This window comes from Salminus brasiliensis, chromosome 1 (genome assembly GCF_030463535.1).
Source record: "Salminus brasiliensis chromosome 1, fSalBra1.hap2, whole genome shotgun sequence".
NCBI lineage: Eukaryota > Metazoa > Chordata > Actinopteri > Characiformes > Bryconidae > Salminus > Salminus brasiliensis.
In genome coordinates this window covers 79,738,274-79,766,132 of record NC_132878.1, presented here as the reverse complement: position 1 = coordinate 79,766,132, position 27,859 = coordinate 79,738,274, and the positions used below count along the sequence as shown (strand labels likewise).

The window sequence follows — 27,859 nt, the reverse complement described above, 5'->3', positions numbered from 1 at the left end:
ATATACCAATTATGGGATATATTTTTGGATAGCACTTGGTTTTCACACAATTTGGTTTGTGTGCCCACATATCGCGCTAAATATCGTGAAAATGACTTATCGTGAATCGATATTTGTACCATATCGCCCACCACTACGTGCAGGGCTCGACCGGCAGACTCCTCGTCACGCTGCGCTTCTACGTGGCTCTGCGTAACCCGCAGCTTTAGCGGCTGTAAGCGGATCAGGTGCTCAGTACAGCCGAAGTCTGCCACGCTTCACGAGTGAATCCGCACTTTTTCCACCCTAAGAAACTGTTCACCAAGTCTGCACATCCTGAGGAGGTTGTTTTGACTGGTTCTAGGTAGCTAACGCTAACCGTTACTTACGAAACATGGTGGGTCAGAGGTAAGGGGGGGGGGCTGTCGTTTAGGAGAGTGTTTCGGGATTTGAACAGTGACCAGTTCTGGGGAAAATGCCCAATACGCGGGTCATTAAGACCAAGCCCGTCGAAACGAAGCCCACGACGCTGAAGACCAAAGCGAGAACAGGCGAAGTAAGTTACCATCGAAGCAAAAGGGCGTCGAGCTGCCCACGCTGTTACCATGGCAATGTGCGCGACCCTGTTGCCGTGGAGACCAGAGGGCGCGCACCAAAGGAGACAACAAAAGCACGAGCCGCTGCAACTGGCGAGTTAAAGGCGACAGAGAAAACGCGAGCAGCAGCGGCAGCATGCGAGCTGAAGACGACCGCCAACAGCCGAACTGCAGCATGTGCAGCCTCGCAACTTCAAGCACCAAGCACACACTCCAAGACACACTATGAAACACATAGGTAAGGAAGGAGCAAGTGTGGTCAGGGCTGGACGATAAATCGCCTGTAGCTGTAACCCGCGATAGTCACAAACCAAATGTGATGTTTTTCAGTTTTTTACGATATTTTTTAGCAATATATTTAATACATAATGGCATAAAGTCCATAATATAATGTCTGTTTCCTTTTGCCAATGCATTATTTTTTATATCTTAGCTGTCACACAGAAACCTACGATCTCCATTTCAAGGGGGGTTCCACGATTTTCTCCACAATACTTGGGATGTAAACAAATATGGTGTTTATTGTAAAAATAAAAACCTTCAGCCTGCCAACTGTGATTTCAGCTGAGGTGATAAGAACTAGTGATCATGAAGCACACTGTGAATGTAGGCATTTTTGTTAAAGCAATTGATCAATCCATCTTCTTGCCTGCTTCTACCTTGGTCAGGGTCATGTTGGGTCTGGAATAATTGGGAACAAGGTAGTAATACCGCCTGGAGAAGGTGCCAGCTCTTTAAGGTGCTTCAAAATCTTTGTGAGATACCGTAGAAGATCCGTTTTGGTTCCATTGAAAAAACCTATGTCTATGAAAGAGATGTGTGAGTGTAAAGAACCATTACTTTGATGAAGTAAAGGGGTTTGGTCCTTTAAATGGGCCTTCACACTCACATATCTCTTTTACAGACTTGATTCTTTAGGAACCAAGTAAGTTCCTTTCTCATGTCTTAAAGAACAATTTGAAGCACCTCTATTTTTAAAGTCTATCATAAAACAGTGTCTTAGGCATCGAACAGCATAACCATATCCATGTAATTTACATTTCTGTGATCTTGCTTTTTAGGCATTGAACTATTTAGATGTGTATTTCCAAGTCTTTGCTTACAATGAAACATTTCACGGCAAACCACTCGGAATGCCTTTGATTACTTCATACTTATTTAATAATAAAAGGGAATCCCTACTTTACTGCGCTGTATATTCTACAGTCTACTGGGTGCTTTAAAACAACAAACGTCACATTTATCTAACAAAATAAATTGTGGGTTCTGTTTGATAAGTGTTTATAATACTTTGTAAGGTTTCCTTTTGTGTGTAATGTAATTAAAAGAAAATAGAACAAAATTGTCCAATCAAAACAAGCCATGTCAAGACATCCTTACTCAGGAAACAGTCATAATTAACTTTATTATTCTAAACGTCATCATATCTCATACTGTGATACTATGATTACTTTGAGGAACATGTCATAGAGTTCTATCAGTATCGCCATGGCCTAGTCTGGTATTGTTGGTCCAGAATAAAGGTTGCCACAAAGCTGCTAAGCATATGGTGGTTGTCCTAATCCATGTCTAGCGTGGCCTGGGTGGTTGAACATCTGTTTAAAGAACGTTTAAATTACTCTGATCTTCAGTAAGTGGGTAAGGCCTGCCATGATGTGTTTGTCTGTTCTCCTTAACAGCCATAAAGCCTTTACTGTTTTTGCTCCAAACCCCAAGAAAAGGCAAGACATTCAGAAAAGTGAGTCTAACTACAATTCTCTACGGAGCAACATTTCTTTAAAATGTTAAACCCTAATGTAAAGTTTAATTCCTGGTGTAACCACTTGAGCCTCCCAACTGAATTAAGCTGTGTTGCAGAAGCTGAGGCAGAACTTGCAGCTCTGGAGGATCTACGTTTGAGTCAGGCCATGGGTTATGTGTCCATCTCGCCTAGTGCTGTGGGTAGGTCACTGATGTGTAAAGCAACAGCTTGGCTAACCCCACTGTAGTGTCCTCAGTGGCTAATGAATGTGATTTGTGAACCCTTTTCTTGTTAGCTGTAGAAGGTTTTCATTGTGAACATTTTAAAAAGCATACATCAGATATCAGACATCAAACATGTCTTTTGTACATTTGGGGTAAGGGAACATTGTGTGCATATTTTAGATTTTCTTGTTCAGAATTATTGCTTTTATATGATGATTCTTTACACAAACACACACACACACACACACACACACACACACACACACACAAGAATGCAGATGACTTCTATGATGTCCACTTGGTGGCGATACTGTGCTTGTGATTGATTGTCATGTTACATTCAATGCCGTTTGACTGGTCTCGAAAGAAAATACATGCCAAGGGCTGTATAACATTACTCTATGGGAAATAATGTATTTCTAATTCACAGGTGGGTGTTTAACGTTGGAGGAAGTCCGAATAAAACAGCAACAAGAGATGCAAATTAAAAGACGGCAAAAACAGGTAAGATTAGATGGACATTTGGGGAATTACTGCTGTCACTCCCGCTTCATCTGATCAGATCTCATCATGGTCTTTCTTTCTTTTTTTCAGATGAAAAAATCTGCTTTGGGAACATCGTCTATGGTGTTTGGATAATGGTCTAAATATTAGAACACAACTTCTTTGCAGCTCATGTCTTCAGATCATGTGTCCTTACTAACACTGCAAAATATATGATTAATTATACTTTTACTGTATTTGTCACTGTATTGCATTTCAGCAGTGTGATTGTACATGAGATGAAATGTGAGTGGATTTGTGCCGTAATAAAATACATTTTCCCACTGTCTACAACTGTAAGAAGCTCATTTTTAACGAATGTACAAGGCGTGATATGTGTTGTTACTTATTGTTACAAATATAGTTACTTCCTGTTACGCATTGTTACAATGTACTCAGCGGATCTAGGTATGGGCGACATGGGCAACCGCCTAGTGCAGCATCTTGCCAAGGTAAGGGTGTGTGGATACTGTGATATTTGCACGTCATGTCAATGAACTCACGTCACTGTCTGGGCCAATTAACTTTGTCGGCGTGAGCGCCATTATTCTAGGCTGAACTAGGCAGGCTCCTGCCTGGGAGGGTTTCCAACTGAGAAGTGTGACATGGGGAGAGGGTTGGGGCTAGGTTGACTACCATGCAGTATATGATTTATTGTACTTTACTCTTCTTTTCACTGCATTACGTTTCAGCAGTGTGATTTTACATGAGATGAAATGTGAGTGGATTTGTCCTGTAATCATACATTTCCCAGTGTCTGCAACTGTAAAAGGCTTATTTTTGAGAATGTACGAGGCAAGATGCGTGCTGTTACTTATTATCCTGTCTGCTTCTGTAACGATAACAAATATCTGCTGTATGTTGTTCCAGCACTTTGTTTACACCCAGTAGAAAAACATTCCAGTTTCTCTTTGGAAAGTGATGAATAATAAATTCCCTTTTACGGTTCTCATACTTGTCCCATAGTTAGTAAGAAAAAGAGTACTGACAAAGGCATACTATTACAGTGTTATTTCAAATGCGCAATATGTAATTGAGTTTCATTCATTCCGTTATGTCATGCTGTTCATTGCGGTCCTCGCAGTGTTGTGTTTTTCATCTGTTCCCTAGCAACAATGTCTCTCTCTCTCTCTCTCTCTCTCTCTCTCCATCTCCGTTTTTGTTTTGTCCTCCATGCATATTCTGAGAACCACCTAGTTTGAAATTTCCAAAAATACAGAGTAGTCTCCTGCTGGCTAGCAGAGAGAGGTAAAAAGAGAAAGAGAGAGAGACAGGGAGGGAGAGGGAGAGGGAGGGAGAGAGAGAGAGAGAGAGAGAGAGAGAGAGAGAGAGAGAGAGAGGGAGAGAGAGAGAGAGAGAGAGAGAGAGAGAGAGTTGTGTATGTTACAAGATGAGCATGGAAAACACGGGGAACAGGCAGTGAAGGCCAGCTGTGTTTTTCCTCAGTGTGGTTTAGTCTTACGCTCTTTTACAACACCATCACTCCCTGTACCATGTACCGCAAAGTGCTGGGCTACAATTCTGGGTTACAAATTACAGAAATGTTTGGACAGTGCTGCACCATAAAGACAGTTTAGCTGAAGTGGAGTGATTTATGCTAAATAAAATAATGTTAAAATATCGCTTGTTTGTGCAAGAGGCTGGACTACAACCATCCCTACTGCATAGGACTGACGAATAGAACTGAAAGCGATGCTTTTAAATAAGGCCCGTTTTGAACATTGCTCTTCTATTACCAGTTTGTTTTACATTTATCTGACACCCAATCCAAAAGGACATCCTGTTTTCTAATGGAGTAGAGACATAATGAAATACAAGTAGAGGTTTCTCAGCTCATTAACAAGGGCACGCACCAAAAGCTATTTAAGTACTATTAGTGCACCTTTTATGGAGAATCTTGAGAGAGTAACTGAGTAAGTTTGAAGACAGGTCCATGAAATCATTTGCATTTAATAGTAAAAAGCCAACATTTTTTAAACTTCATTTGCTGCTTTTGTAAAAAGTGCCTTTGCAATTGTAAAACTTAGAGTGAAACACAAACATGGAATACTGTATGTTAAACCAGAGCTATATGCCATTTAGAGATTTAGAAAAAGACATTGCATTCACATTACCAGATAAAAAGTGACTCTTAATAAATTAATAAATAATGAATACATTTATTGCCATAATGTGACACAGATTGATTTTTTTTCAGAACTGTCCTGAAAATCCAATCCAATCACTTTAAATCAGAATTGGGTCACTTTCATATATGGTCACAGATTGGATATATATCTGATTTGTGGGCATGCAGCATGAACGTGAACGGTCCGAACGAATTTCATGTGTCTTTTAATGCTGTTGGTGACGGAGGCATTATACAACAATGTATCAACGTGCAAATGCATGCTGTTTCAGGAATAGATTAGTTCACATTACAGACAGATACAGGTCACTTACTTTTATGAATGTGACCCATCAAGAATGTGAACTGTCCGATCTGAGAAAAAAAATCTGAATAGGTTTATAAGGCCAGTAACGTGATTCGTTAATTCATACCAACTCAATATAAATGCAGAATTACAAAAAATATTAGCATTTCTATCATTCTGTAAGAATCTGTAAGGAGCCCAGAGGACACATCCTCTTTAATGTCTGTTGTCTTTTACTGTGCATTAGTCAGTGACATACAGACGTACTCAGTAGCAGATCTAGGTATGAGCAACATATGCAGCTGGGCGCCCACAAAAAAAGTAATTTTGAATGGTGATATTTGCACGTCATGTCAATGATATCATGTCACCGTCTGGGTCAATTAACCTTGTTGGAGTGAGTGCCACAATTCTAGTGTGTCAGCTAGGCAAGCTCCTGCCTGGGAAGGTCTCCCACTGAGAAGTGTGACATGGGGAGGGGGGCGGGGGTAGGTTGACCTCAGGTCTCTCCACTGGAAGCCGGGGCAGGGAGGAGCGGGGGAATCTATCAAATAGCACAGCTCGAACTTTATTCAGTACAAATGCAACCAGTAAAATTAGTCACACTGCAAATTTCTACCAAATAAACCACAGTTCATTCAGAATGCAGACATGTTGTATTTGTTGCCCTGAGGGATGTAAAACCAGTCTCACGGTAGGCTACATCGCCAAGGTGAATTGGCTTAGTTTTGACTCTTGGTTGACCCTGTTGGGGGATGGGTAATGTATTGAGGCTCCAGTGGCAAATCAACAACACAAATGGATGAGAAAAGGTCGAAACCATCAGGTGTCCAGTGTAGGAAAAAGAAGAAAGAAGGAGAGGAGAAACACACAAAGGATAAATGCATGCAGCTGCTTTATGTCTATGATACTATCATGTAATAAATAAGCTTATGTTTTTTTTCCCCTTATGTCTGTTAGACTATGTTGCTTGCTATCCTCTGATGTCTAGCTGGCTTACATTTGATTTAATTTCACACATTTTCATCATAGCTTGCAGCACAACAATAACAACCTAGCATGGTATTGATTTGGTTAACTTTCATGGGATTTTCTGTGGGGGTGGGGTGGGGGTTGGAGGCTAAAGGGGGGGGGGTGAATTTACTCAATAACATGTCAACAGCCAAAGTTGTCTGTCTTTAAAAGAAGTGCGAAGAATTAGGCCTAGTGTCACTTGGCAGTGTCTTTGGTTCATGAAAGGACAAACAGTCATTCAGGAGTCAAAATAACAACTTTCCTCAGTTTTTGGCACCTCGAACAACGTCAAACAACACCTTTTGTTTAGTGATTTATTTTCACTTTTAAGAAGTGGAAATAACTGCAAATGTGTTTCATGAATGAATGTTTACTGTTTATTTGTTTAATTTAACACAGAAACTGCCCACTACAAATTTCAGAAAACCAAGGACCTAAGAACGTATTTTTACTTAGAAAATCAACAAAATGTGTAATCTGAAGGGAGTCCGGCACCTGTACAGTCATTTTCATTATTAAGATTAGGTATGCTTCCAATACCATCATTCCAAGATATTGGAGTGTTCTCTTTGGATGATACCAGTATGTTCAGTAGTTTTCCCAGGGATCCAGGCATGGAGAACAAATGAAATCAACTCAAACCTTAAATAACTTAAACCTGCCCTCAAACCCATATCTGAATCTTTGCTCAACTGTGGGTCTGTACTGCATTTGGAGTGATTCCACACAGGGTGTATGCCACAGACATGTTTAGGGTGATATCCTGTGCCTCTATGTTTTAAAGGATTGCTCTTTGGGATGTCTTGAAACAGCAAATTGAAGTAAAAGAACATTTTTTCAAGCAGAAAGAGCTTTATATTGGAACGATCTATGTTCTTCTTCATTACAAATAATAGGGTCATATGTACTAGATTCTATATGGACACCTTAAAACAAATCTAGATAATTATATACCACATTAAGAGACATCAGATAGGTGTTAAAAGTAGAGCATTGTCAATAATACTGAGATAAAACTGAGGGATTATTTATTTACTTGACTTGAAATGTAAAAGGATGAACTGCATGATAATATGAATTAAGATGTTCTTTTTATAATAAAATCAATAAAATCATTGTGGGGCTTAAACATCAAAGTTCTTAAACATCCGGGTCAACCCAGAGTCTCTCAACCCAGCTTTCTCAAGGGGTGACACCATGCTGAATGATTTCTTCTAATTAAAAAAAACTGTGTTGTTATGAAACCAGGTTGAAAACGTATTAAACTCCATTTCTAAAAACGAAATTAAATGATTAAATTATCAATACTTATGGACACGTTTGATCATGCATTAAGAAAAAGGTATAGCTGTGAATATATGACAGAATACTAGATAAAGGCCTAATCTAAGTTGTTTACATCACAGAGGAATATAGAAACGTGTATTTACACATAAACTAACATTATTACATGCCACATAAATGTACAAATGCAAATGATCTTGTGAGAGCTAATAGTGGGGGCAGCTCCCTTTGAAATTAAGGACAAAAAAACAGTAGAAGCCTAGATGCAGACCAGTGTACGCATTTCTTCTAGCATGACCTTGCCAAGTCATAATGAAGTCTGCATAATCTCGATCGGCCAGTGCACAGGTGTTTCCTCTTGGAGCTTTTGAGTCACTTTGCCCTAGACGGGTCAGGGCGGAAGCCTATATTAGATGTGCGGCATAGAAATGCAAAGTCTGATGCAAATCGGCCCTATTTGCATTATGCTAACAGGCAGATAGGACAGGGGAATCAGACAAAAGGGAATGCAAATGCTCCCCTGGTCTGAGTTAGCCATTTCACAAGACAAATACAGACACTCCAGTAGACAGAATAGACAGAAAAAAAGAGAAGGACAGACAAAAGAGCACCCAGTTACACAATTGACTTGCGTATTCGTGTGGGAGCAGCAGTTGGGGTGTCAGTAACAGACCTCCAGAGTTTCTAACAGACTGTTTACAATTTGTCTTTCAGTCTGATTCCGTCATGCCGCATAACATCATCTGTCTTACACTGTTAATTGACGCAGGGAATGTGTTTGAGTCTGGAAATGCTGAGAACCCTGTCATGAGCATGAGTGGAGATCCGACGAGCACTCTTGGCCTTTAATGAGAGAGCAGGGCACGTGACAGATTAGTTTACGCAGTTTAACACAGGAGATTACTTTTTTTCTTTTTTTTGTAATTGGGAAACACCATAGAAAACCTCACATCTGTCTGAACCAGTTCAGCCGCTGAAATAAGTTAGGATGTTGAAGCACATTTGGAAAGCTCAGCAATGTTAATCCTCTGTCTAGCCTTCCAGAAGATTATTAATGTCAATCTTATTATAGTGAATGACTTGCTTAGCCTGTCCAAATGATAATGTCAACCATTTGATACAGCTAATGTCTGTGTGTTAGCAGTTAAAGAGAACTTACACTATCATAGTCTTACATTATTACACACTCCATAAACAAAGCTGTCCATCTCTTAATGCATTAAATTTGCATAAAAACTTGTGATTTTACATCAAGTAAACGTATCCAGTCAGTGTATTGCAGTGCTCCTGCTAACAGTACCTTCTTCAGTAACCTATTTAAAGTACAGGACTGTGTTTTATAGGTCAATCCTGAACTCGTTTGTTCATTTGTTTGTCTTAAAAGCCAAGCAATATAATAACACGAGCAACCAACTGTCACTAAAAAGTTAAAAAACCCTCATTAATACTCCGTCTGCCAGAATGTGAAAAACCACAGACTGCGAGCCAGACTTCCTCTCTGCTAAGTCCTGCTGTCTAGCCGCGGCAGTCTCGGTCGCTGAGTGGGCGATGGGCGAATGACGTAGGTTGTCGGGTTGTGGGCGTAATTTGTTTCCCACCTGCATTCGGGAACGTCCCGCCCCTACTGCGCCCCGATTGGCTAGCCAGTTTGTACTGCCAAGCAGTGCGGCCATAGGCTTATGTGTATGAATGAGTGAACTACTGGCCAACCCCGGCGCGGAACGTGAGATCCCATTAGCCAATCGCAGCGAGGGTCGGCGGGACTCGCCTGAATGCGGGTGGGCAGAAAATAACACCACTGTCTATCACCATGAAGTGTTCGCCTCGGTGATTTAGTAGAGAGCGACCGAGACTCGAATGCGGGCTGCATCGGAGGGTAAACCCCCTTACTGGCAGCTTAAAACGGGCTAGAATCGTTCGTGCTGTTGATTTTCTCGCCTTGATGAAGAAAATCGTCTTAAATGAAGAGAGGATCGTTCTTTACGCGCCTCGGGTAAAAAGGTAAGGTACGATTAAATTGTCTTTGCGTAGTTTTTTTCTCCATTGAATGCATCTGCGAGTCATAATTTTAATATCAACAACTGCATGCATTGGTGCTAGCTTTTAATTCGGCTGTATTGTGCGTTTAGGAAGCATTTACGTTGGTTTCAACCCGTTAAAAAAACGCAGGCTAACCGAGAGAGGTCCAGAATAGCCTTATCTTGGGCTGTTCTTACGATACACAGTGGGCTTGTTTTATTTGAGTCAAGTTTAAAGGTTAGTTTAACGCAACCTAGAAGGTGTCTGTTGTAGAATTTACTCGATAGTGGAGCCATTTGGCTGGTGGGCTGTGTGTGACTGTGGTCTCCAGCCTCTACAGCAGGCTGAGCAAATCACGGTTGATCGTTGCAGTGACTGGCTAAGGCGAAAAAAAATGAATGCTTTTGCCTGACACAGCGATTGCAAGACTGTGTGTTTTGAATGTAGGTTAAGGAACTTCTCACAAATGGCCGTATGCTTGCCCCCCCCCCCCTCGATATGTTGTGAAATGCAGAGCTTGTCTCGGGAAGGCTGGATGGGGGTAGTCCCGTAAAGGGCTATGGAGGGCTGGTGAATGTCATTACCACAGCAAAGGGGGGGAGGGGGAGCTCTGGCTGTGAGTAAGCTCCAGTTGTAGGAGGGGGGTGGAATGACTGTCACTTGCAGCTACATTTGTGTGTGAGTCATTTTTGAAGCTCTGAAAGATGTGGTGACGACAACTAAATCACGAAGGCTTTCTACTGAAGATTGCTTTTTGACATTTATGTTGCTGACATTTATGTGGAGCTGTGTTCAAGCTCTAATGCAAATGGGATGGTTTTTTCACTGTCTGTGAATTGTTAGACCTTTTACAGGGTTTTAGTATTTAGTCCAACTGTTAACTCCTGGGTTGCTTGTTTCAGCTGAATTTAGGTGGAACAGCTGATGTTCTTTGGTTTAAAGGACTGAAGGATTGTAAAAGGAGCGCCCAGCACTGGAGAAACATGCAAACACTGTTTTGAGTTCACCCGTATCTAGTGCAGCTTCCCTGTAGGGTTGGTTGTGCAGAGGATGACCAGAACGGTTGTGCAATAATAGCCAAAAATATTTGGCTGACAGCTCTTAAATCCCGCCTGAGGATTTCCCTAGAACTTTCTACCATATGCAGATAGTCAAAGTTGGCTTTTCTTAGGAAACTGCTGGGAGAATATGTGCTCCAGATATTTCACTTTTTGCCCCCTCTTGAAAACAATGGCAGGTCAGAGTGCAGTGGCTCCAGCTGTCATCTGGAAAATTGGGCTAGAAATACAGCTAACGTCATTCATGGATGTGGTGCAGTGTTTTCGTTTTTGTGGTAATGACTGTGTGTTGTACTGCAGCTAACACTATTAGTCCTCCTTGGCTTTAAGGGTAGTGAGAGCAGTATCAGGAATCTCCTTCATGCTGAATGCCTAAATCTAAACCTCTTACAAATCCACAATCACAGTATTTCCTATACATTAATACAAACCCACAGTGGTTGATAAAACTTATGAAGCTAATATGATCTTTAAATATGATTTTTTTTTCCAGAAATTTCCTAAAGGCTTGAAGTTCAGACCAATACCATGATTCACAGCCTTTGAAAGTCCTCTGTTCCTGAGTGACAGTCAGCCCACTCCGTGTTATTGAAGAGTCAGTTATTGATATCTCAGACAAGCAATATGGCTATGGTCCAGAACAACCGACCTCATCCTGACAAGGACCAGGCTCTCCATAGAGTGCCATTGAAAAGGCTGATGCGAGAGAAACCAATGGAAGTAGCCCCAATAAAGAAACGGGTAATGGCTGCCCTTAACCTGTCATGCAAAAAAGAGCCGGTATCATTTTTACCATCATCAAAGCCCATCATAAAGACTGAGCATGTGGAAAAGAACTCCTCATTTCTGGGCTGCGGCCGTGACTTCGGCTATCAGCAAGACTCCAAGACGAAGGATGGACAGGAGAGTGCTTTAGACCTAAGCCCGGCCTTGAGGCACACCTTGGCCCAGTTCACTTTGAGCAGCCAGTGCTCTCTAGGTGGCCCTGCTGCGTTCTCTGGCCAGCACAGCCAGGATAAGCTTGCTCCTTTGCTCACCCAGGCCAACGTGAGTGGGGGCCCCCTGCTGGTGCCTCCAGACAGCTCCACAGACCTTGTGGTGTGCAATCTGGAGGGCGAAACCATCTCTTGCTTCTCTGTGGGCGGAGAACTGCGTCTTTGCTTGCCTCAGGTGCTGAACACGGTCCTGCGAGACTTTTCTCTCCAGCAGATCAACTCAGTGTGCGATCAGCTCTACTTGTACTGCTCTCGCTGTGATGCCTCCCAATTGCATGTCCTCAAAGTGCTGGGAGTCTTACCACCTGGGGCGCCCTCTTGTGGCCTCATCACACTTACCGACGCCCAGCGCCTCTGTAACACCCTACTCCATCCAGGCGAAAGCAACGCACCAGTTGGAGTGCTCAAGGGCCACTCAGTTGGGGAAGACGAAGAGAGAGAGGCAGAGGAGGGTGGAGCATTTTGGGTGGAGCACCAGTGTCTGGGGAAGTGCCAAGGCCTGTTTGTGCCTCGTCTCTATGCAAGTCCTGGCTCCCCGTGCATCCGCTGCTCGCAATGCCGCCGGCTCTTCTGCCCTGAGCGCTTTGTCATGCACTCGCACTGGCAACCTGACAAGCGCACGTGCCACTGGGGTTTTGACTCAGCTAAGTGGGCCTGCTACCTTCAGCTCGGGCGCAGGTACCAGGGGGCAGCAGAGGAGGCCAGGCTGAAGCAGCTGCTGGAGGCGATGAAGCTGAAGTTCCGAAGCATCCAGCTAGAGACCAAGCAGCCACATCTGGTAAGTGTCTATATGTTTACTCAGTTTGTTTAGGGAATAAAGTGCTTATTAGGACAACATTTTTCAAATCTCTTAAGGCAACCACTACGTATTCTCATATACACTTAAAAATGAAGGTTTCTGAAGGTTCTTGTAATGAACACTCTTACAATACCATTTAAAGATTATTTAGAGAATAAAATATGGTTCTTCTATGGCACTGCTACTTACCTTACATAGTTGTTTTCTATAAAATGTATAGTAGTTACTGCATAATAAACATTAAGATGAAAAATGTAATTAATTAGGGCGTTAAATAAGGGCAGTTCTTTTGATCATGTTCAGGTTTGTAATATTATAATGTGGTATAAATGACCTGCCTTAGTTTAACACCAAAGAATACGGTATGCAATTACAGAGATGTTAGGGGGAAAAATATTTACTTGGGTTTTTTCTATAGAAACATACTGCAACAACAAAACAGTCTGTAGCAGAGAACTGGGACATGTGCAAGGGGTGGCTTTTGTCTCCATAGCCGACTGTAAGTTAAACAGCAAACTCTGCCTTGTGCGAGGTGAGCTGGAGCCAGACCGTGTGTGTGCTAAGAGCAGGCTTTTCCCCCAGAGGAAGCTGCTGGACACAGTTCAGGCAGGGTCGCCTGGCTCTCAAGCTCTGACTGACAGAGTCTGCACAAACAGCAGGAACCACGGCAACAGGGCAGAGAAACAGAGGAGAGAATGAGTGGGAGGGGAGTGGGCGGGAAAGAGAGAGAGGAAAAAAGACAGAGATGAGGAAAGAGTGGGAGACAGGGAAAGAGAGAGAGAGAGAGAGAGAGAGCAATAGAGGCCAGGACAGTCCATCACATGTGTCTGAAGCCTGCAACTCCCCCTTTGGGGGCCCAGCATTCACCTCGCAGGACCTGCCTCCCAACCAATGAAAACGCAGACCCTCAGCCCCGGCCTCCCTTGCAACCAATGAGCGTTCAAAACTCTCTGTCGATTACCATCTCATTATATAATGGTAAGCCAGAGACTAAACAACAGCGGCTGGCGACTGTACTTCTGGGAACACAGACCTGGTTCTCTCGTCACAGACTCCACTCCTACTTTGAATGAAATACTGAATGTGGTCAGAGTCTGTGACAGAGTAATCAGTACAGTCAGAAGACACAACAAGTGTATGACAGAAACAGGAGGTTCAGGTTTTTCTTACTGAAGATATATGCTATAACCTCAGGGTCAAATACTTATCATGAAATATAACAAGAGCAGACAGGTGACCTTTGGACTTGGCTTTCTGCCACAGTATAGGAAGGAGTGATTGAATGTGCTTATTTTTGTCCCAGCCAGATAAGAGACGGAATCGTCTGGGTTTTCTGACACAAATAGCAACACCCTGTGATAAAAGTGTCGCGACAGTGTGGGTTATATACTGTCGGATGCCAGATACAGGGATTTTTAGAAACTCTAATTATGCTCCTGCAGTGGTCTTATTCACAATGCGACAATGAATGTTTTATTTGAACCATTTATGTGAACCCAGCCTTTAACTACTTACTCTAATAACAACATATTAGGGTAAATTGGGCATATATTTAAGAGGAATACCTGAATAACTTGGGTTCAAGGTTTTTAAGTCCCCTAGCACTGATGTGGGTAAATTTGCTAACCTACTTAACCTACTTACTGACAGACACTCAGACGAGTGTTTCAGACTGTGTCAAATGAGAAAAATAGTTAATGGGAATGGAGACGTGTCTCATAAAGTTGAGTTGAGGCCATGGTAGGAAAGGCTAATTGATCAGACCCGTGGGCAGGTCTGGCGCGACTGAACTATTTCAGCGAGGTCGCTGATAAGAGTGCTCTACTGCTGGGAGAATGACTGGACTGCTTGCGTCACATGTTGTAAATAACTGTGTGGAGCCCTCATGCCGAGAAGGCCACGTGACCCGTCCCAGACTCACAGACACACACACACACACACACCCTGGCTCGCTCAAGAGTCGTCTGGAGTCCTTACACATGACTTCACGCGTAAATGCTTTGCAGCCAAAAAATGTTCAAACCTGCAATGCCTGTTAAGTTTCCAGGAGACATAAACTAAATAATTCCGGTTGTCAGCGCATGATAACAATCTGGGTATCTGCAAGATTGTGATTCCAGATATAACTGTCCTAAGGGCACAACATTGTTTTTTTAATGAACTGCAGCGTTTATGCTTATAGAGGCGATCAGCGGGAATTGATACGCCACATCCAGAAAAACATTGTTTTTGTCTTCAAGTGTGTAGCTTTCGCTCTAGACTTTGCTTGGGGCTTCTGAAGTGTCTGCAAGGTGCTGTGCCTGGTAGAGTTAATTTAATCGCACCATATTTCTGGCTGTTTATGTAATATACTTCCATTTTTCTTCATTCCGCTCCCATAATGCATGCCATCCTGGCTGTAGACAGAAAGAGAACATGGCAGTGCCACCGGGAGCTCAGTGAGCCTTAAGGAAACATTCAGAACCACCAGAGCTAATCCTGCCTCCATGCTGTGCCACGCAGTACTGACATACTATCCCTGTTTGTGTCCTGCAGGAGACTGCCCAAGTACAGGAGGGATTAAATCTCTGTTCTGGGAAAGAGAAACAGTGTGAGAGTGGCTTGGAGGGAAAGGTAATGCATTCACCTGCAATAAACTCTGTCTGTGTCCTTCACTACATTTCCTCATAGACACGAAACCAGACCAACGGGTTCTTTTTTTGTCTCTCCTATGCAGGCAGTGCCTTTGCCCGCCCATGTGTTTGACCCGTGTCTGCTTGCCAGTTTGAAGGAGGACCCTAGGCACCATGAGCTCATGTGGCAACGGTACAAGAAGCTTATTCATAGGCATTCACATGGAAATGTGTATTTTCATTCATTTAACTGCTAATAATACAGGGTGGCTAAACAGTTGTAGAACCTTGAAGACTGTGATACTACTGTACAGTTATTTGAGTGTAGTAAAAGAGTGAAATCCATACTCATTAAAGAGGTTTTTAAATATACTCTTAATATTTGATGCAAGTACCAGTGGTACTTAGTAGTATAACCTAGTGGTAATGTTTTTTCTTCTGTTTCTTTCCAGCTGGTATCTTTACATGCATGATAAGCTGGCTAATTACAACGTGGCTCCAAGTTCTGGCTGCGCTGCTGGGAAAGATGTGGAGGCATTGAGAGTGGAGATGCTGGGAAGCCTGCTCAAACATGGAAGCAGCCAGGATAACAAGACACTGGTTCACAATGGGGAGGAGACTGACCCCAAGGCATCTGCCGCCTCAGGTCTGTTATCAGGCAGCTGTGTGAATGCAGAAGTGTATGTCAGGTAGCTGTATGGATGCCTGGCTTCTGACTTTTTCCTTAAACCATTTCTTTCTTCCTTTTCTTGGTTTCTCCAGGGCGAAAAAAAACAAGTTGCTTTTCTGGTCAAACGCAGAGCAACAGTCCAGACGAGTGGCCGCGAGTTTCCATAGAAACGCCCGCGTGTGAGAAGTCTTTCAGTGGCAATCTTGAGGAGAACAAGGACAGCATGGTGGTGGAGGTGCTTCAGATGTACAACGCTCAGCATGAGAAGCTTCAGTCAACCCTCCACAGACAGCAACAGCTGGAAAAGGTTTGCACTATATTGCATTTACACTACACCATGTGTGTGTGTATGATTATAGCCTCACAAACACAGACGCTCAGAGTACACTGACCCAATGTCCTCCAACAAATTTCGCCACACCCAAAAATTGGTTTGTGTGCCATTCCTGTTTTGGATTGTTTGTAGTGATTACCAGAATGCCCCCCATTTGCAGTGTTCTAAAATTCGCCCTCCATTCACCCCCATTCCCTCTGGTTTGTTTAGCTTGTCATGCTCTTATTCAGGAAAAAGCAAAAGGCAGACTGTCAAGCGGTAGAATGTTTGCTGGGTCAGTGTGCGCTGGGCTTCATTCCATGTCTTTTACTGAGTATTATGCACCTGAGTTTGCCCTAACCTCCTTTTTGCCCTTGGGAAGCAGGAGCTGCAAGCTTTGCGCAGGGACGAGGTGGCAGAACAGCGCCACCTGCATGGCGAACTGGAGGTGGTGCAGACGGAGCATGCCCAAAAGCTGGGGGAGGTGCAAGAGGAGCAGAGGAGGCTCAAATGCAGGCTGGAGCAGCTGAGGCAGCAGGGCTGCAGATGCAGAGAGCAGCAGGGGGCTGAGCGACAGCAGGAGAGCCATTACGCCACACAGGTAGGACATGTTCACACCTCATACCCCCTACGGATTACTACAGACACCTGCCGTCTGTCAGGGTTAGGTGGAGAGCAGCACTTCCAAAAATATTGTGCGTAATGCAGTTGCATATTCATATGTAAAGGAATGACAATATTGGGTTTTTTGACACATGTGCATGCATGTGTCATAGCTAAACATGAATTTGGAAGACTATAACGTTGTGTGGAAACGTCTGCCCCCTGCTGGAAAAAGAAATGTTGTTTAATGCAGGGGTTTCCTACCTTGGTCCTGAAGGACCTTAGCCCAGCACAGTTTGGCGTTTTCCTATCTCTCACATGCTAACTAAACCCGATAATTAACCCATAGAAGAATCCTTAGGTGTCAAGGTGATAAAGAAAACTGTAAGCTGTAAGTTTATATTAACTATTTCTCACAAAACGTTGTAAAAATCTACAACAGCACATTTGTTTTCATTAATGGAAGGTGACTAGTTTAATTTTTTAATTTATTGGAAAGTTGCTGATGGATAGTTTTGTGAAAACCTCAAATCTGTAGGTACAGAGCAATTGTATATAAGTATAATTCGCTGTCATATAAGTCACTATGTAATTACAGAACTATAAAAAAGCAGTAAAAGAAATTACATATTTTTTTAATAACTACTGAAGTCACTAAAGGCCTCAAGGAATTCTCACCCTAACTGATCCATGACTCACCATATTTTTGCTTTTATATAGTTATCTGAGCTGCGTAAGCGGTTGGACCGTGCTGAGGAGGACCGAGAGGAGTTGCAGGAGGAGCTCCGCAGGGAGAGGGAGGCCAGAGAGAAGCTGGAGCGCACCATCGCTGAGCTCAAACAGCAGATGAAGGAGTCTGTACCAGCGTCTGCACTGGATAGCCCCCTGTCAAGCTCGTCTGATGCACTGATGTCTCCGGCTCCATAGTTCGCCCTCCGGATTACTTTACAGCATAACATCTTAATAACTCTGACCAAGTTTTGTTTTGGGACATTCTATAGGCCCTGTAATTTCAGAGCCAAATGAGCTTTTTATCGTAGTTGAAGACATAGCCAAAGCCTCAAATCTCACTGATTTGTCTAAGGCCTTTATAAAGAAAACGTTACTGTTTCACGCAACGCATTACGTGCACACAAACATAACGACAGTTTATTAGGTTACTAGTCCGTCCTCAATGTAAATTTACAGAGCATTAAATGCTTTTTATGGCAATTTCTTTTTGTATGTAGGTTCTCAGACATGAATAGAAAACCGTAGTGTGCGAGAACATCAGAGTTTTTTAACCTGCACGTGTGTATTCAGCACCATTTATTAGTCAGTGCAATGACTACTGGTAGAGAAAAAAAAGATAAAATTCTGAATTATAATTGTTTTAAAAAATATAATGTGATATATTGTTTATAAAAGTATTTATTGTTTTATTGACAAATGTTATGTGAGCAAAATCTTTGTAAATCTATACATACTTAAAGGTACGCTAAGTAATATGTTTTCCCCCCGCTGTTTCACTCGCAAACCACATATGCCTCGTAATGACAAGCTGCTAGTATTGCCACTTGCCACATGACATGTCGTGACATAGGAATGACAATAAAACACAATTGCCCTGACCAGGTCAAGATTAACTGGGAAGCTCCGCAGCTTGTTGCCATGTAACATTCCATACCCCTAACCGTTAAAGGCACATCCATTTGTCAAGTTTTAATGGAAGATTTTATTTGGTGTACCTTTAAGGTGTTTTTTTTCTTTGCAAGATGCATTTATATTTTACGTATGTATGCACAGTTTGAATGTACAATATGTATGCATGTATGTATGCTAAAGTATAATAGTTAACTGAGTTTACACCATGGTATGGATTAAAAAAAAAAGAAATTATGTATATAAATGTTTTGTAAACCATTTCTTATGAATGTTGTACATCCTCTCAGATTTTCTGATACTTTCTGTTCATATTGCTCCATTTCTTTTTTGAGCTTTTAAAAATTAACATGTTAGTTTATGTTAGTAAAGACAGAAAAGATATAAAATGCTCTTTATATTCTCAATTTGCTAATAATCACAGGAATTATATCGACCACTGTATATCACCTTGTGTCATAAGTACAGATAAACAGGGTTTACTTAACATATGCCATGAGAGCGACATGATGAGAGAACTGATTTTCTGAGATTGTAGGCTCTCTTCTTGACAATCAGAGGGAATATCTTTAATTCCTTGGACATAAACACTTAAGAATGAGCTTATGATATCGTTGCTACCTCAGGTGAATATATATATATATATATATATATATATATATATATATATATAAGCTGTGTATCTGTATCTTGTACAGTATAGACTGAAAGAGAAGAAGATGGGAGTATTTTGGCAGTCTGAGCTCTAATTACCTCTGTGCTGTTTCTATGCTGCTTTATGGGCTAAGTGTTACTGGCTTTTTCATGTGAGCTGAACGAGAGGTGCATGTATAATATTAAACACACACACACACACACACACAAAATCTTGTCCTTCATAAATATGCACCCACCTTTCACGGTCATGTGTGCTGATGTTTTATTAGGTTCCTTCCTGAAGCCTGAAGCCATTGCTTTTGTCTGTATGGTACGAGATGCCACTTTTTTGTCCTACCTCCACCTGTGATTAAGCCACATTGTATCACCCTCAACTTTATGTATGTCAGTTCATTTGCATTTATTGTTGGGGTTAACAATAAAACCTATTCCTATATGTCACTCATTTATTATTTTACACAGCCACAGAAGTCCACTGTTATACCACTGTAGTGCAGACTCAGTGATACAGTGATTTTAGGCCGTTTACCTCAGGCAGTAAAGCCAGGATGGTTTCTGAGGTGAAGTCCTGAGTGATTCACATGACTGAAGGAAAAAAAACAAAGTTCACTCGGTGCTTCCGGCCTCACTGAAGCCTCACCTGTTCAGAGGACGCAGATTGAAAACCGAGTTTGACTTTTTAAGACAATAGTTCGGGTTTAGGTACGTTTTTAAACGATTTATCGTCGCAAAAAACAACGAAAACGGCCCAAAACTCAGAACCAAACGGTCCAAATTCAAGCGCGAGCGGCGGTTACCATGGATATTAGCCGAAGATTGGGAACCGACATGTAGTCTGTTTTTATTTTACCACCCGAATCCGCGCAAGCCCCGCCTCCTGCGCTGGGATTGGTTAGTAGTTCGCGCAAAGCGCTTCGTATCCTACGCAGGGATTGGTTAGTATTCAACACTCATGTTTATACGAGCCAATCCCAGCGTGGTAGACGCTGGACTACTCGGCAACACTCGCGAAGGGGGTGGATCCAGGGGAGAATACGGGTGGGAATGGGAGATCCTGTTCACAGTGTTGAGCAGGATATGTCCGTTTTCAGAGAGTTAAACAGGACATTCGTTAGACTTTCTGAACACAAAATGTCTGTTTTTGTTCACAGTTAAGTTAAAACTGTTGACATATATAACAGTTAGCAGTCAGAGCAGCTAACTGCATGTTTGTCCTGCAGGTTCTTTGCTGAGAGAGGTGCTGTTGCAGAAGTCCCACAATGGAATCAGGTAGGCCTTCATTTTTAATGAAGTTTTAATAGATGTAGAGATAGATAAAACCTCATCCATAACCAGCTACTTTTGGTATGCACAGAATGGCTCAAACGTTCTTTCATCATGTCGTCCAACTTCATTAATCTTAATAGGAGGTTTGTCCCCTTTTTGCTGCAGCAGCAGCCCCTACTCTTCTGTGAAGGTTTTCAAGGTTACAGCATTGCAGTGGTATTTGATTACATTCATCATTGGTCAGGTGCTGATGTTGGATGATTTGTTCTAGATCACCACTTTAGGTCATGCCTAAGGTACTGGATGAGTCTCCCTCAATCCAGAAAGAAATGTTCTACTGCTCCAAAGTATGACCAGTGTGGAGACTTTTTTGGAGACCACACTATGGTATAAACAACTCTTGGCTTCCTGGAAAAATTAACCTCGGCACATCCCGTTTTATTGTAAAAGCTTTTGAAAATTGATTATACAAGCTCCATGTGCACACTTCAACACCTGAATTCACTTATTAGAAGAGGTGTCTGGATACTTTTGAACATATAGTGCAATTAAAAAAAAGTACAGTTTGTCAAATGCCATGTTTCTTGGATATTCTTTAACCCAGACCAGCAGAAAGGGCGAGAGGGCCCTCAGAAGAGGTCACCTTTGGATCTGATCATGAACCAGATCCGAAGGAAAACCTCCTTCTCAGAACGGAAGAAGCCGTCCGTGGGTCGCCTCTTCCGTCCTTCTGTGAGCAGCGACAAGAATGTAGACATCCCAGAGACCAAAGAAACAGAGAGCAGTGAGGGGAAAGACAGCACAGGACCTGGAACAGGTACACTCTCATTGTTCTTTTAATCCAAGCCAATAATCCATTCAGTTTACTGCATTTTTCAGAATCAAAATCAGGTTGTTAGTAGATGTACATTTATACAGACTTTGTCTTGGTTGGATTGGTGCATATGGCCACATAAATGTACAACACAGAATTTACTTAGCAATGACATTTTTTCAATGACCCCACAATTTGTCAACACTGCAAGACACATGAGATTGGTTTCTTAAATGTGATTTTTTTAAGTGTATCATCGTTACTGTGGCAAGTATGGATATACCAGCAAATATGGCCATACAAATTAGTTTTTCCCACCAAATGTGATATAAGAAACAATCTGGGTTCAGATTTGCATGTAATGAGTGTATTTATCAGGCTGTGTCATACTATAAGAGAGGCCTGTAGATGCATTATGATAATGCAAACTGCAAATCAGTTATTGCTAATTAACCAAGAAGGTGAATGTTTAAATTCATTATTGTTTTGATCAAGTAATAGATTTTAAATGGCTGTGCTGAACTAATCCACACTGTTTCTTAGAGAGCAGCGATACTGACTCTGAGATTAGCTCTGTGGTGGGATGGGGGCGAGTGAAGCAGTTTGTCCAGAAGCTTGGCAAGACGCCAGACACCCAGAGCTTGAGCCTTGCTCACTGTGACCTGACAGCCACTGATGTGGTGGAGCTTGGTAAGATCTAAGGCCCTCCTTTGAGTTCACACACTTTCATTTCATGGCACAATGAACAGATGTATGTCTTTCTCCCTGTCCTTACTTGATGGTTCGTCCCTCCCCTAGGAACCTTGCTGCCATTCCTTGCTCAGCTGGAGGTGATGGATCTCTCCTGGAATGACCTGCTGGGAGGCTCTCTGAAGGCTCTGACAGTTCACCTGCAGCACGTAAGCAAACTGAAGGTGCTGAAAGTGAGCAGCTGCAGGCTCACAGCTCCAGACCTTACCGCACTGGGTAAGAGAAATAATCCAACCCTGTTCTCAGTCACCTGCCTTTAATAAATAAAAACATTTTACAAACAGTACTAATATTAAATCCATAAACAGCATATGTTTGAAAATGGCATTTCTGCAGAAAATACAGATAAAAATCCCATAATATAGATATTTTTAACCCAGGCCTCTTATAACCTTATATTAATATTTTTAGACAGGCCTCTTGTTATTTAATGTATTTTCTTAATACAGTTTGTTAAATTATTTAGTTAGTTTAGTAATTAAATGTATGTTATCTTTTCTTTTTTATATTTATATTTATCGTATGTAAACAATTTCTACTGTGTTTTCTTGGAAGTATGTAGAGCTAAATTTCATGTATGTAAGCATCTAATATAAATATAATGATCTATTATTATAATTTATGTATTTATTTATTTTGTTTTACTATTTATTAACATTACTGTGTAACTGCTATTTATTATTTATAAACAGCAGGGATATTTGTGGTAGAAGCAATATAAGCAGCCACATTAAATATAGCAGCCACAGAAAATATATTATTCTCCATTTTTGTTTATATTGACAGAAGCTTTTTTTTATATATATAAAACCATCATGATGTAGCCAAGTCAGGACCACAGAATTTTAAATATTCTTAAACATTGTTCTGCTTAAATCTGCTGTTAAATTCTGCTGAATCGAAAATGAATGAAATGTGATTTTAAACATTTTTGTTTTGCATAAAAATTATAAATGACAGATGTAAAGTCATATTTAATAAAAATGACAGTGTAAAGTCTTATATGTATGTCGGTATGCAACAGGGGAAGGTCTGGACTGTATTCCTTTACTGGAAATGCTGGATCTGTCCTGGAACGCAGGAGTAGGGGGAGGGAATCTCCACTGCCTAGCCAAGCATCTCTGCTCTGCCAGCTCTCTGAGGGAGCTCCACCTGGTCGACTGTCAGCTCTCGGAGGCAGATGCTGTGACACTTGGTGAGCACAAGCCTATACTCTGCCCATGTTCTACATTAAACTTTAATGATAAAATGAATACACTGTGTACTAAACCTGATACAGAAACAATGCATTTCAAAGTGTCAGACATGTTGTTTACATTGTCAACAATAAATATTTTAGACTCCCATCATCATTTTACAGTTCGCTATGTAGTAAACATTGTGTAGTAAATAGTGAATGAATTTACAAATGAAACATTCAAACAAAGCTGAAGTTCTTTTTAGCTTGCTAGTACACAGAATATCAACATACTGCTGGAAGAATATAATATAAAATATATAAAGATACACATATTATCATACACAGCGCACACTGTACAGCGCACACTATATTATACAGTACAGACAACCTATCTAATATACACAAACCCTGAATTGACACTGTACAGAACACACTATAGAAATAAGTAAGGTATTATTTGGTAGTATACAGTAGATTTGATCTTGTGGACAACTTTAGCTAAATTTAAACAAAACATATGATTTTTGTGTTATAACGATATAGTATATTATTATACTTTTTTAAGGTGGCAAATGTAGTTAGATCATTAAAAGCAGCAAAGTTCTGATTAATATAATTAATTAATTTATATGCATTTTATGTGAACCTATTGATTGTCAGGTGAAGTGCTGCCACTGTTGCCTTGTTTGGAGGTCTTGGACCTGTCCAGCAACAAGCTGATGAAGAAAGGAATAGAGACCGTTGCCTCCTCTCTGAGCTCCACTCCACAGCTGAAGACCTTGAAATTGAGCATGTGTGCACTGAATCAGGAGAGCCTTGCAATGCTAGGTATGATGGTGTTTTGTATGAAAGGGTCAAAATATGACTGAAAATGTGAGAAATTATTAATTAATCTGAAAGTATTCAGAGCTATGTTATGTCCATTAGTCATTTTAAGTATGAACATGAGTCAAATCCAAACAGTCGAGGAACAATGCATTGCACCAAAAACAAAATGTTACAATATGAAAAATGTAAAAAAGTGACTGTTTTGGAATGTCTGTGAAGTTTGAACTGAAGAAAAGCATTGCTTAAGGTTATCTGAACTGTTAATTTACTTTTTTGAATACAGTAAAATGTGAACATTGACATGCTGGATGTGTTTCCAACAAAAACACATCCACATCGACACAACATCCTTGTCTAGTCCACTAAAATTTCATAAGCAATACTTCTAATCTACTACAGTTCCCACAAAGTTCCCGCATGTAAAATTATCGTATTTACCATAATAGCATGCTTCATATTTTCTCAACGATTTTGATGCAATGATCCGTAACTCCCGTACTGTGCTGGTTTGGTATGAATACATGTACTGGTACACCCCTAGTTTATAAATTGCATGAGAATGTCCTCTTCACATTCTGGTGACTTTATGGACAGAATGCTAGTGTCGTAACCCTTTAGTGGTGGGAAAATGGACTAAATGTTGTTGCAAATGATGTGGGCTTGTTCTTCACCAGTAGGAGAGAAGCTGAAGTTCCTCCCAGGCTTGGAGCACCTAGACCTCTCCTGTAATAAGGAATCCGGTGGTGGTTTCAGCACAGTGACCACAAGCCTGTCTCTTTTGACACACCTGAAATGCTTAGACATGCATTTATGTTGTTTAACAGAGGAAGACACACTGGCACTGGGTGAGACAATAAGTGTTTTTATTGTAATTTGTTATTCTTAATCCCTTAAACTCTAGGTTTATTAATCTGTTCTTAAAATTAGAACATTGGTTGTGTACTTAAAGGCCAAACCCAGGCAGTTTTATTTTTCTTTTTTTGTTTTGTTTACATATCATCATCTCTATCCGGTGTCCACTGTTTTCTGTTTCCGGGGGCTGTAGGGGGGAGCCCAGGAGCAAGAAATGCCAATTCTCGCATAATGCTGCTTTAAGCCTAAACTTAATTTAAGCTAGTTGTAAGAGTGAAGAACTGCTGTTCGACAATGGTGAATTTATTATGGTAAATTATATAACTGTAGCTGTATTTTTGGTTTTGTTTTTTTTTAGTCCAAGCCGTTCCCTCTCTGAGTGAGCTTGCAGAGCTGGATTTGTCTTCCAACAAAAGCATTGGAAGCATGATGCAGTTTCTTCTGCCTGTCCTACCTCTCTCAAAGATAAAGAAGCTCCATCTGAATAACTGTGGGCTGAGTCCTGAGACATGCCAGGTTTTAGGTATGAAATTAATAGAAGCTGAAGAGTGACATTGTATACAGTTGCGCTCGAGAGTGGAAATAGATATAGGACTAAATGAAATATTGCTTATTTTGGCTGGATATGTGCGTGTAAATGGATTTACTTGCATTACAGCCACCACCATGCAGTCACTTGCGCAGCTGGAGAGTCTAAACCTGTCATGGAACAAACGTGTCGGGGAAACTCTACAGCAGCTTCTGGAGCCTTTGCAGGCTGGCTGTAAACTGCAGGAACTGAGACTGAGTAGCTGTGACTTAACTACCGAGGACATGCTTTATTTAGGTTTGTGTGGTTGTGAGGGTGGTCTATATGGTAAAGAAAAGTGATGTTAATAAATATTTCCAGAGTTCCATTTTTGTTGGAATGGATCAAATTCACTAGCAAAACACTTTTAAAGATGGCTCTGAAAAATGGTTATTAATACTTATATTCATTTATTTATATTATATTCATTTTGTAAAATTGGTAAAAAATATATTGTGTAACTTAAAGAAATATACAAAAAAAATATAAAAGACATATATATATATATATATATATATATAATTTTTAAAAATATATTTATTTATTTATTTTTCTGGTGGTTGTTGTTTTGACTCATTATACAAATATACATTTGTTCAGTGTTCTAAAAGTACGGGCAGTACCCATGATACACTCAGAAAAGCGTCCTGTTGTGTAATTTATCACTAGGTGCTGTTATATTCCCCTCACCTGTTACTTTCATGTGATTTTAGAGTTTGTTTTGTTTTGCCTAGAGATAGTTTTCAGTTTCGTTTGTGTTCTCACAGAATCTGCTTGCAAGCGAGGAGCTTTGTCTCAGCTGAAGCTTTTGGACCTCTCTTACAATGGCAGTGTGGGTGATGGCGGCTGGGTTTCGTTCTTTGGAGGAGCTGCTGGTCTAAAGGAGCTGCAGGAGTTGGACATTAGCCTACGGCCCTCCGCCTCCCTCTCTGCGTCCCCCTGGCTACCTGCCTTACTGGACGCTCTGCCCCAGCTGCCCTCCGTTCACCGTCTGGCCCTGCAGCGCTGGGCCCTCGGCCCTGGGGACAGAGAGAAGCTGGAGAAAGCCCTGAGCAAAAGAACCATAGCCTTGGAGTGTGATCAAGTATCTGTATCTGTGGCAAAGGTAGCAGGTTAAAAAGACAGTAAGCTCCACTTCACTGGACGTGGTCATTTTACAAATCTATGTATGATGAAGATTTGGGTGATTTTAACACTTTTATGTCCACTGTTTTCACATTGTTTACACCATGTAAGTAGATCAGTTTTCCTCAATTTTATATAATTCGATTTTATAAACTTGTCACACTATTCTCCTATAATTTGCTGTTTGGTTCATTTGCTCTTGTGCTCGACCGTATAGCTTTAGTGATTTACTGTAAAATTAGTATTTTAATAGAAGTCATTCTTACAGCCGTGTTGATTCTATGTAACAGTGTAAATTAAGAAAGAAATATTTTTTCAAATAAATTTAGTTTGTTGAATTTTGGTATTTATTAGTGCCAATTAATCCACCCGTCCGTACCTCCCTCTAGCACTATGCTCAGACACTAGGGGGGTAAGGGCTTAACACGTCTTCTCTGATACATGTGGAGTAACCATCAATGCGGCATCGCTTTAAGAGTGATGAGAGGAGAGAGCGTCATGTACTCACCCGGAGAGTTCTCTCTCTGACTTGGGCTTTGAGATTTGTGAAAAATTTCTATGTTGGGGTATAAACTAAGGATATACACACCTAAAAGCCCTTTGTATCCATCAACATGTAAAACCAAAAAGCTGGCAGGTCAAACGAGGCTGAAGGGTTGTGGGCCTGCACAGATTAGGAAATGTTTTTTCTAGAATTAGTAGTCAGTGGAAGTACTATTAAGCACATTTAAGGCGATAGTACACAGGTTTAAAAAAACATTAAAAAATTGCCAGGAAGAGAGACAAAAGCACTTCTCATATAAGCAATCTGTAGACATGCAGAATATTTGTCTATAATAATACACACAGCCTGAGGCTTTCTTTACCACCCAAATGCATAATTTGCTTTTCAATGATTATTCATATCTTTTTAGCATGACATCTAATCCTTCCCTGGAGAGTCCCTGTTTTGTTTGTTTGTTTGTTTGTTTTTTTTTTAAAGGGTCCCAACTCGTACCCCCTCCACCCAATGTTCCCATATTGTGCATCCCTACTGAAGAAGGGCTTACTTTTTGAATTAAAATGTGCTGATTCAGGTATTCAGGTCTGGCAGTCCTGACTCCATCCAGCCAAAATGACCTAAATCTTCTGTGTCATCATAAACGCTCACTCTCAGCTTACTTATCAACAAAGCTTACATGTGATCTTATGTATCTTAATGAAAACAATTATTACAATTATATTATTATACTTCTCCATTTGGGCATGTGTGCACCTTTTCATGATAATAGCACTTTTTAGCATTTTTTGTTACTGCAAATGGCCAAGCCCTGT

At 41.1% G+C, this 27,859-nt stretch overlaps 3 protein-coding genes across 8 annotated transcripts; all 3 read left to right on the top strand.

The window, feature by feature from the left end:
• The first annotated feature begins 201 nt into the window (after positions 1–201).
• On the top strand, positions 202–3,382 carry LOC140564767 (uncharacterized). Of its 2 annotated transcripts, none has more exons than XM_072690416.1 (5): positions 202–813; positions 2,255–2,313; positions 2,436–2,516; positions 2,971–3,044; positions 3,135–3,382. In XM_072690416.1, exons 1-5 carry the CDS (start codon positions 455–457, stop codon positions 3,177–3,179), a joined length of 618 nt encoding a protein of 205 aa, XP_072546517.1. In that variant the 5' UTR covers positions 202–454; the 3' UTR covers positions 3,180–3,382. The 2 variants fall into 2 exon arrangements, with proteins under 2 accessions (XP_072546517.1, XP_072546508.1); XM_072690407.1 differs by having other exon boundaries at positions 203–813; positions 2,433–2,516.
• A 6,230-nt stretch (positions 3,383–9,612) lies between these two features.
• skilb (SKI-like proto-oncogene b) lies at positions 9,613–19,603 on the top strand. Its single transcript, XM_072690368.1, has 8 exons — positions 9,613–9,796; positions 11,366–12,645; positions 15,202–15,279; positions 15,383–15,471; positions 15,731–15,924; positions 16,041–16,255; positions 16,647–16,862; positions 17,585–19,603. The coding sequence occupies exons 2-8, from the start codon at positions 11,497–11,499 to the stop codon at positions 17,789–17,791; spliced, it is 2,148 nt and encodes a 715-aa protein (XP_072546469.1). The 5' UTR covers positions 9,613–9,796; positions 11,366–11,496; the 3' UTR covers positions 17,792–19,603.
• Positions 19,604–19,790: 187 nt separating this feature from the next.
• Positions 19,791–27,807, top strand: lrrc31 (leucine rich repeat containing 31). Of its 5 annotated transcripts, none has more exons than XM_072690331.1 (11): positions 19,791–19,864; positions 20,383–20,431; positions 21,033–21,245; positions 21,786–21,932; positions 22,041–22,208; positions 23,017–23,187; positions 23,833–24,000; positions 24,675–24,845; positions 25,211–25,375; positions 25,511–25,678; positions 26,188–27,806. In XM_072690331.1, exons 2-11 carry the CDS (start codon positions 20,422–20,424, stop codon positions 26,535–26,537), a joined length of 1,731 nt encoding a protein of 576 aa, XP_072546432.1. In that variant the 5' UTR covers positions 19,791–19,864; positions 20,383–20,421; the 3' UTR covers positions 26,538–27,806. The 5 variants fall into 5 exon arrangements, with proteins under 5 accessions (XP_072546432.1, XP_072546448.1, XP_072546425.1 ...); XM_072690339.1 differs by lacking the exon at positions 19,791–19,864 and adding an exon at positions 20,233–20,295; XM_072690347.1 differs by lacking the exon at positions 19,791–19,864 and having other exon boundaries at positions 20,206–20,431; positions 24,678–24,845.
• Positions 27,808–27,859: the final 52 nt, after the last annotated feature.

Excerpts from the sequence above, each read along its gene's own strand:
- LOC140564767 (XM_072690407.1), top strand. The coding sequence starts at position 455 with ATGCCCAATACGCGGGTCATTAAGACCAAGCCCGTCGAAACGAAGCCC. Across the intron at positions 2,314-2,432 it reads AAGGCAAGACATTCAGAAAA|AAGCTGAGGCAGAACTTGCA; the intron begins GTGAGTCTAACT and ends GCTGTGTTGCAG. Across the intron at positions 2,517-2,970 it reads CATCTCGCCTAGTGCTGTGG|GTGGGTGTTTAACGTTGGAG; the intron begins GTAGGTCACTGA and ends TCTAATTCACAG.
- skilb (XM_072690368.1), top strand. The coding sequence starts at position 11,497 with ATGGCTATGGTCCAGAACAACCGACCTCATCCTGACAAGGACCAGGCT. Across the intron at positions 12,646-15,201 it reads AGACCAAGCAGCCACATCTG|GAGACTGCCCAAGTACAGGA; the intron begins GTAAGTGTCTAT and ends TGTGTCCTGCAG. Across the intron at positions 15,472-15,730 it reads CATGAGCTCATGTGGCAACG|CTGGTATCTTTACATGCATG; the intron begins GTACAAGAAGCT and ends GTTTCTTTCCAG.
- lrrc31 (XM_072690331.1), top strand. Across the intron at positions 23,188-23,832 it reads GGCAGATGCTGTGACACTTG|GTGAAGTGCTGCCACTGTTG; the intron begins GTGAGCACAAGC and ends ATTGATTGTCAG. Across the intron at positions 25,376-25,510 it reads TGAGACATGCCAGGTTTTAG|CCACCACCATGCAGTCACTT; the intron begins GTATGAAATTAA and ends CTTGCATTACAG.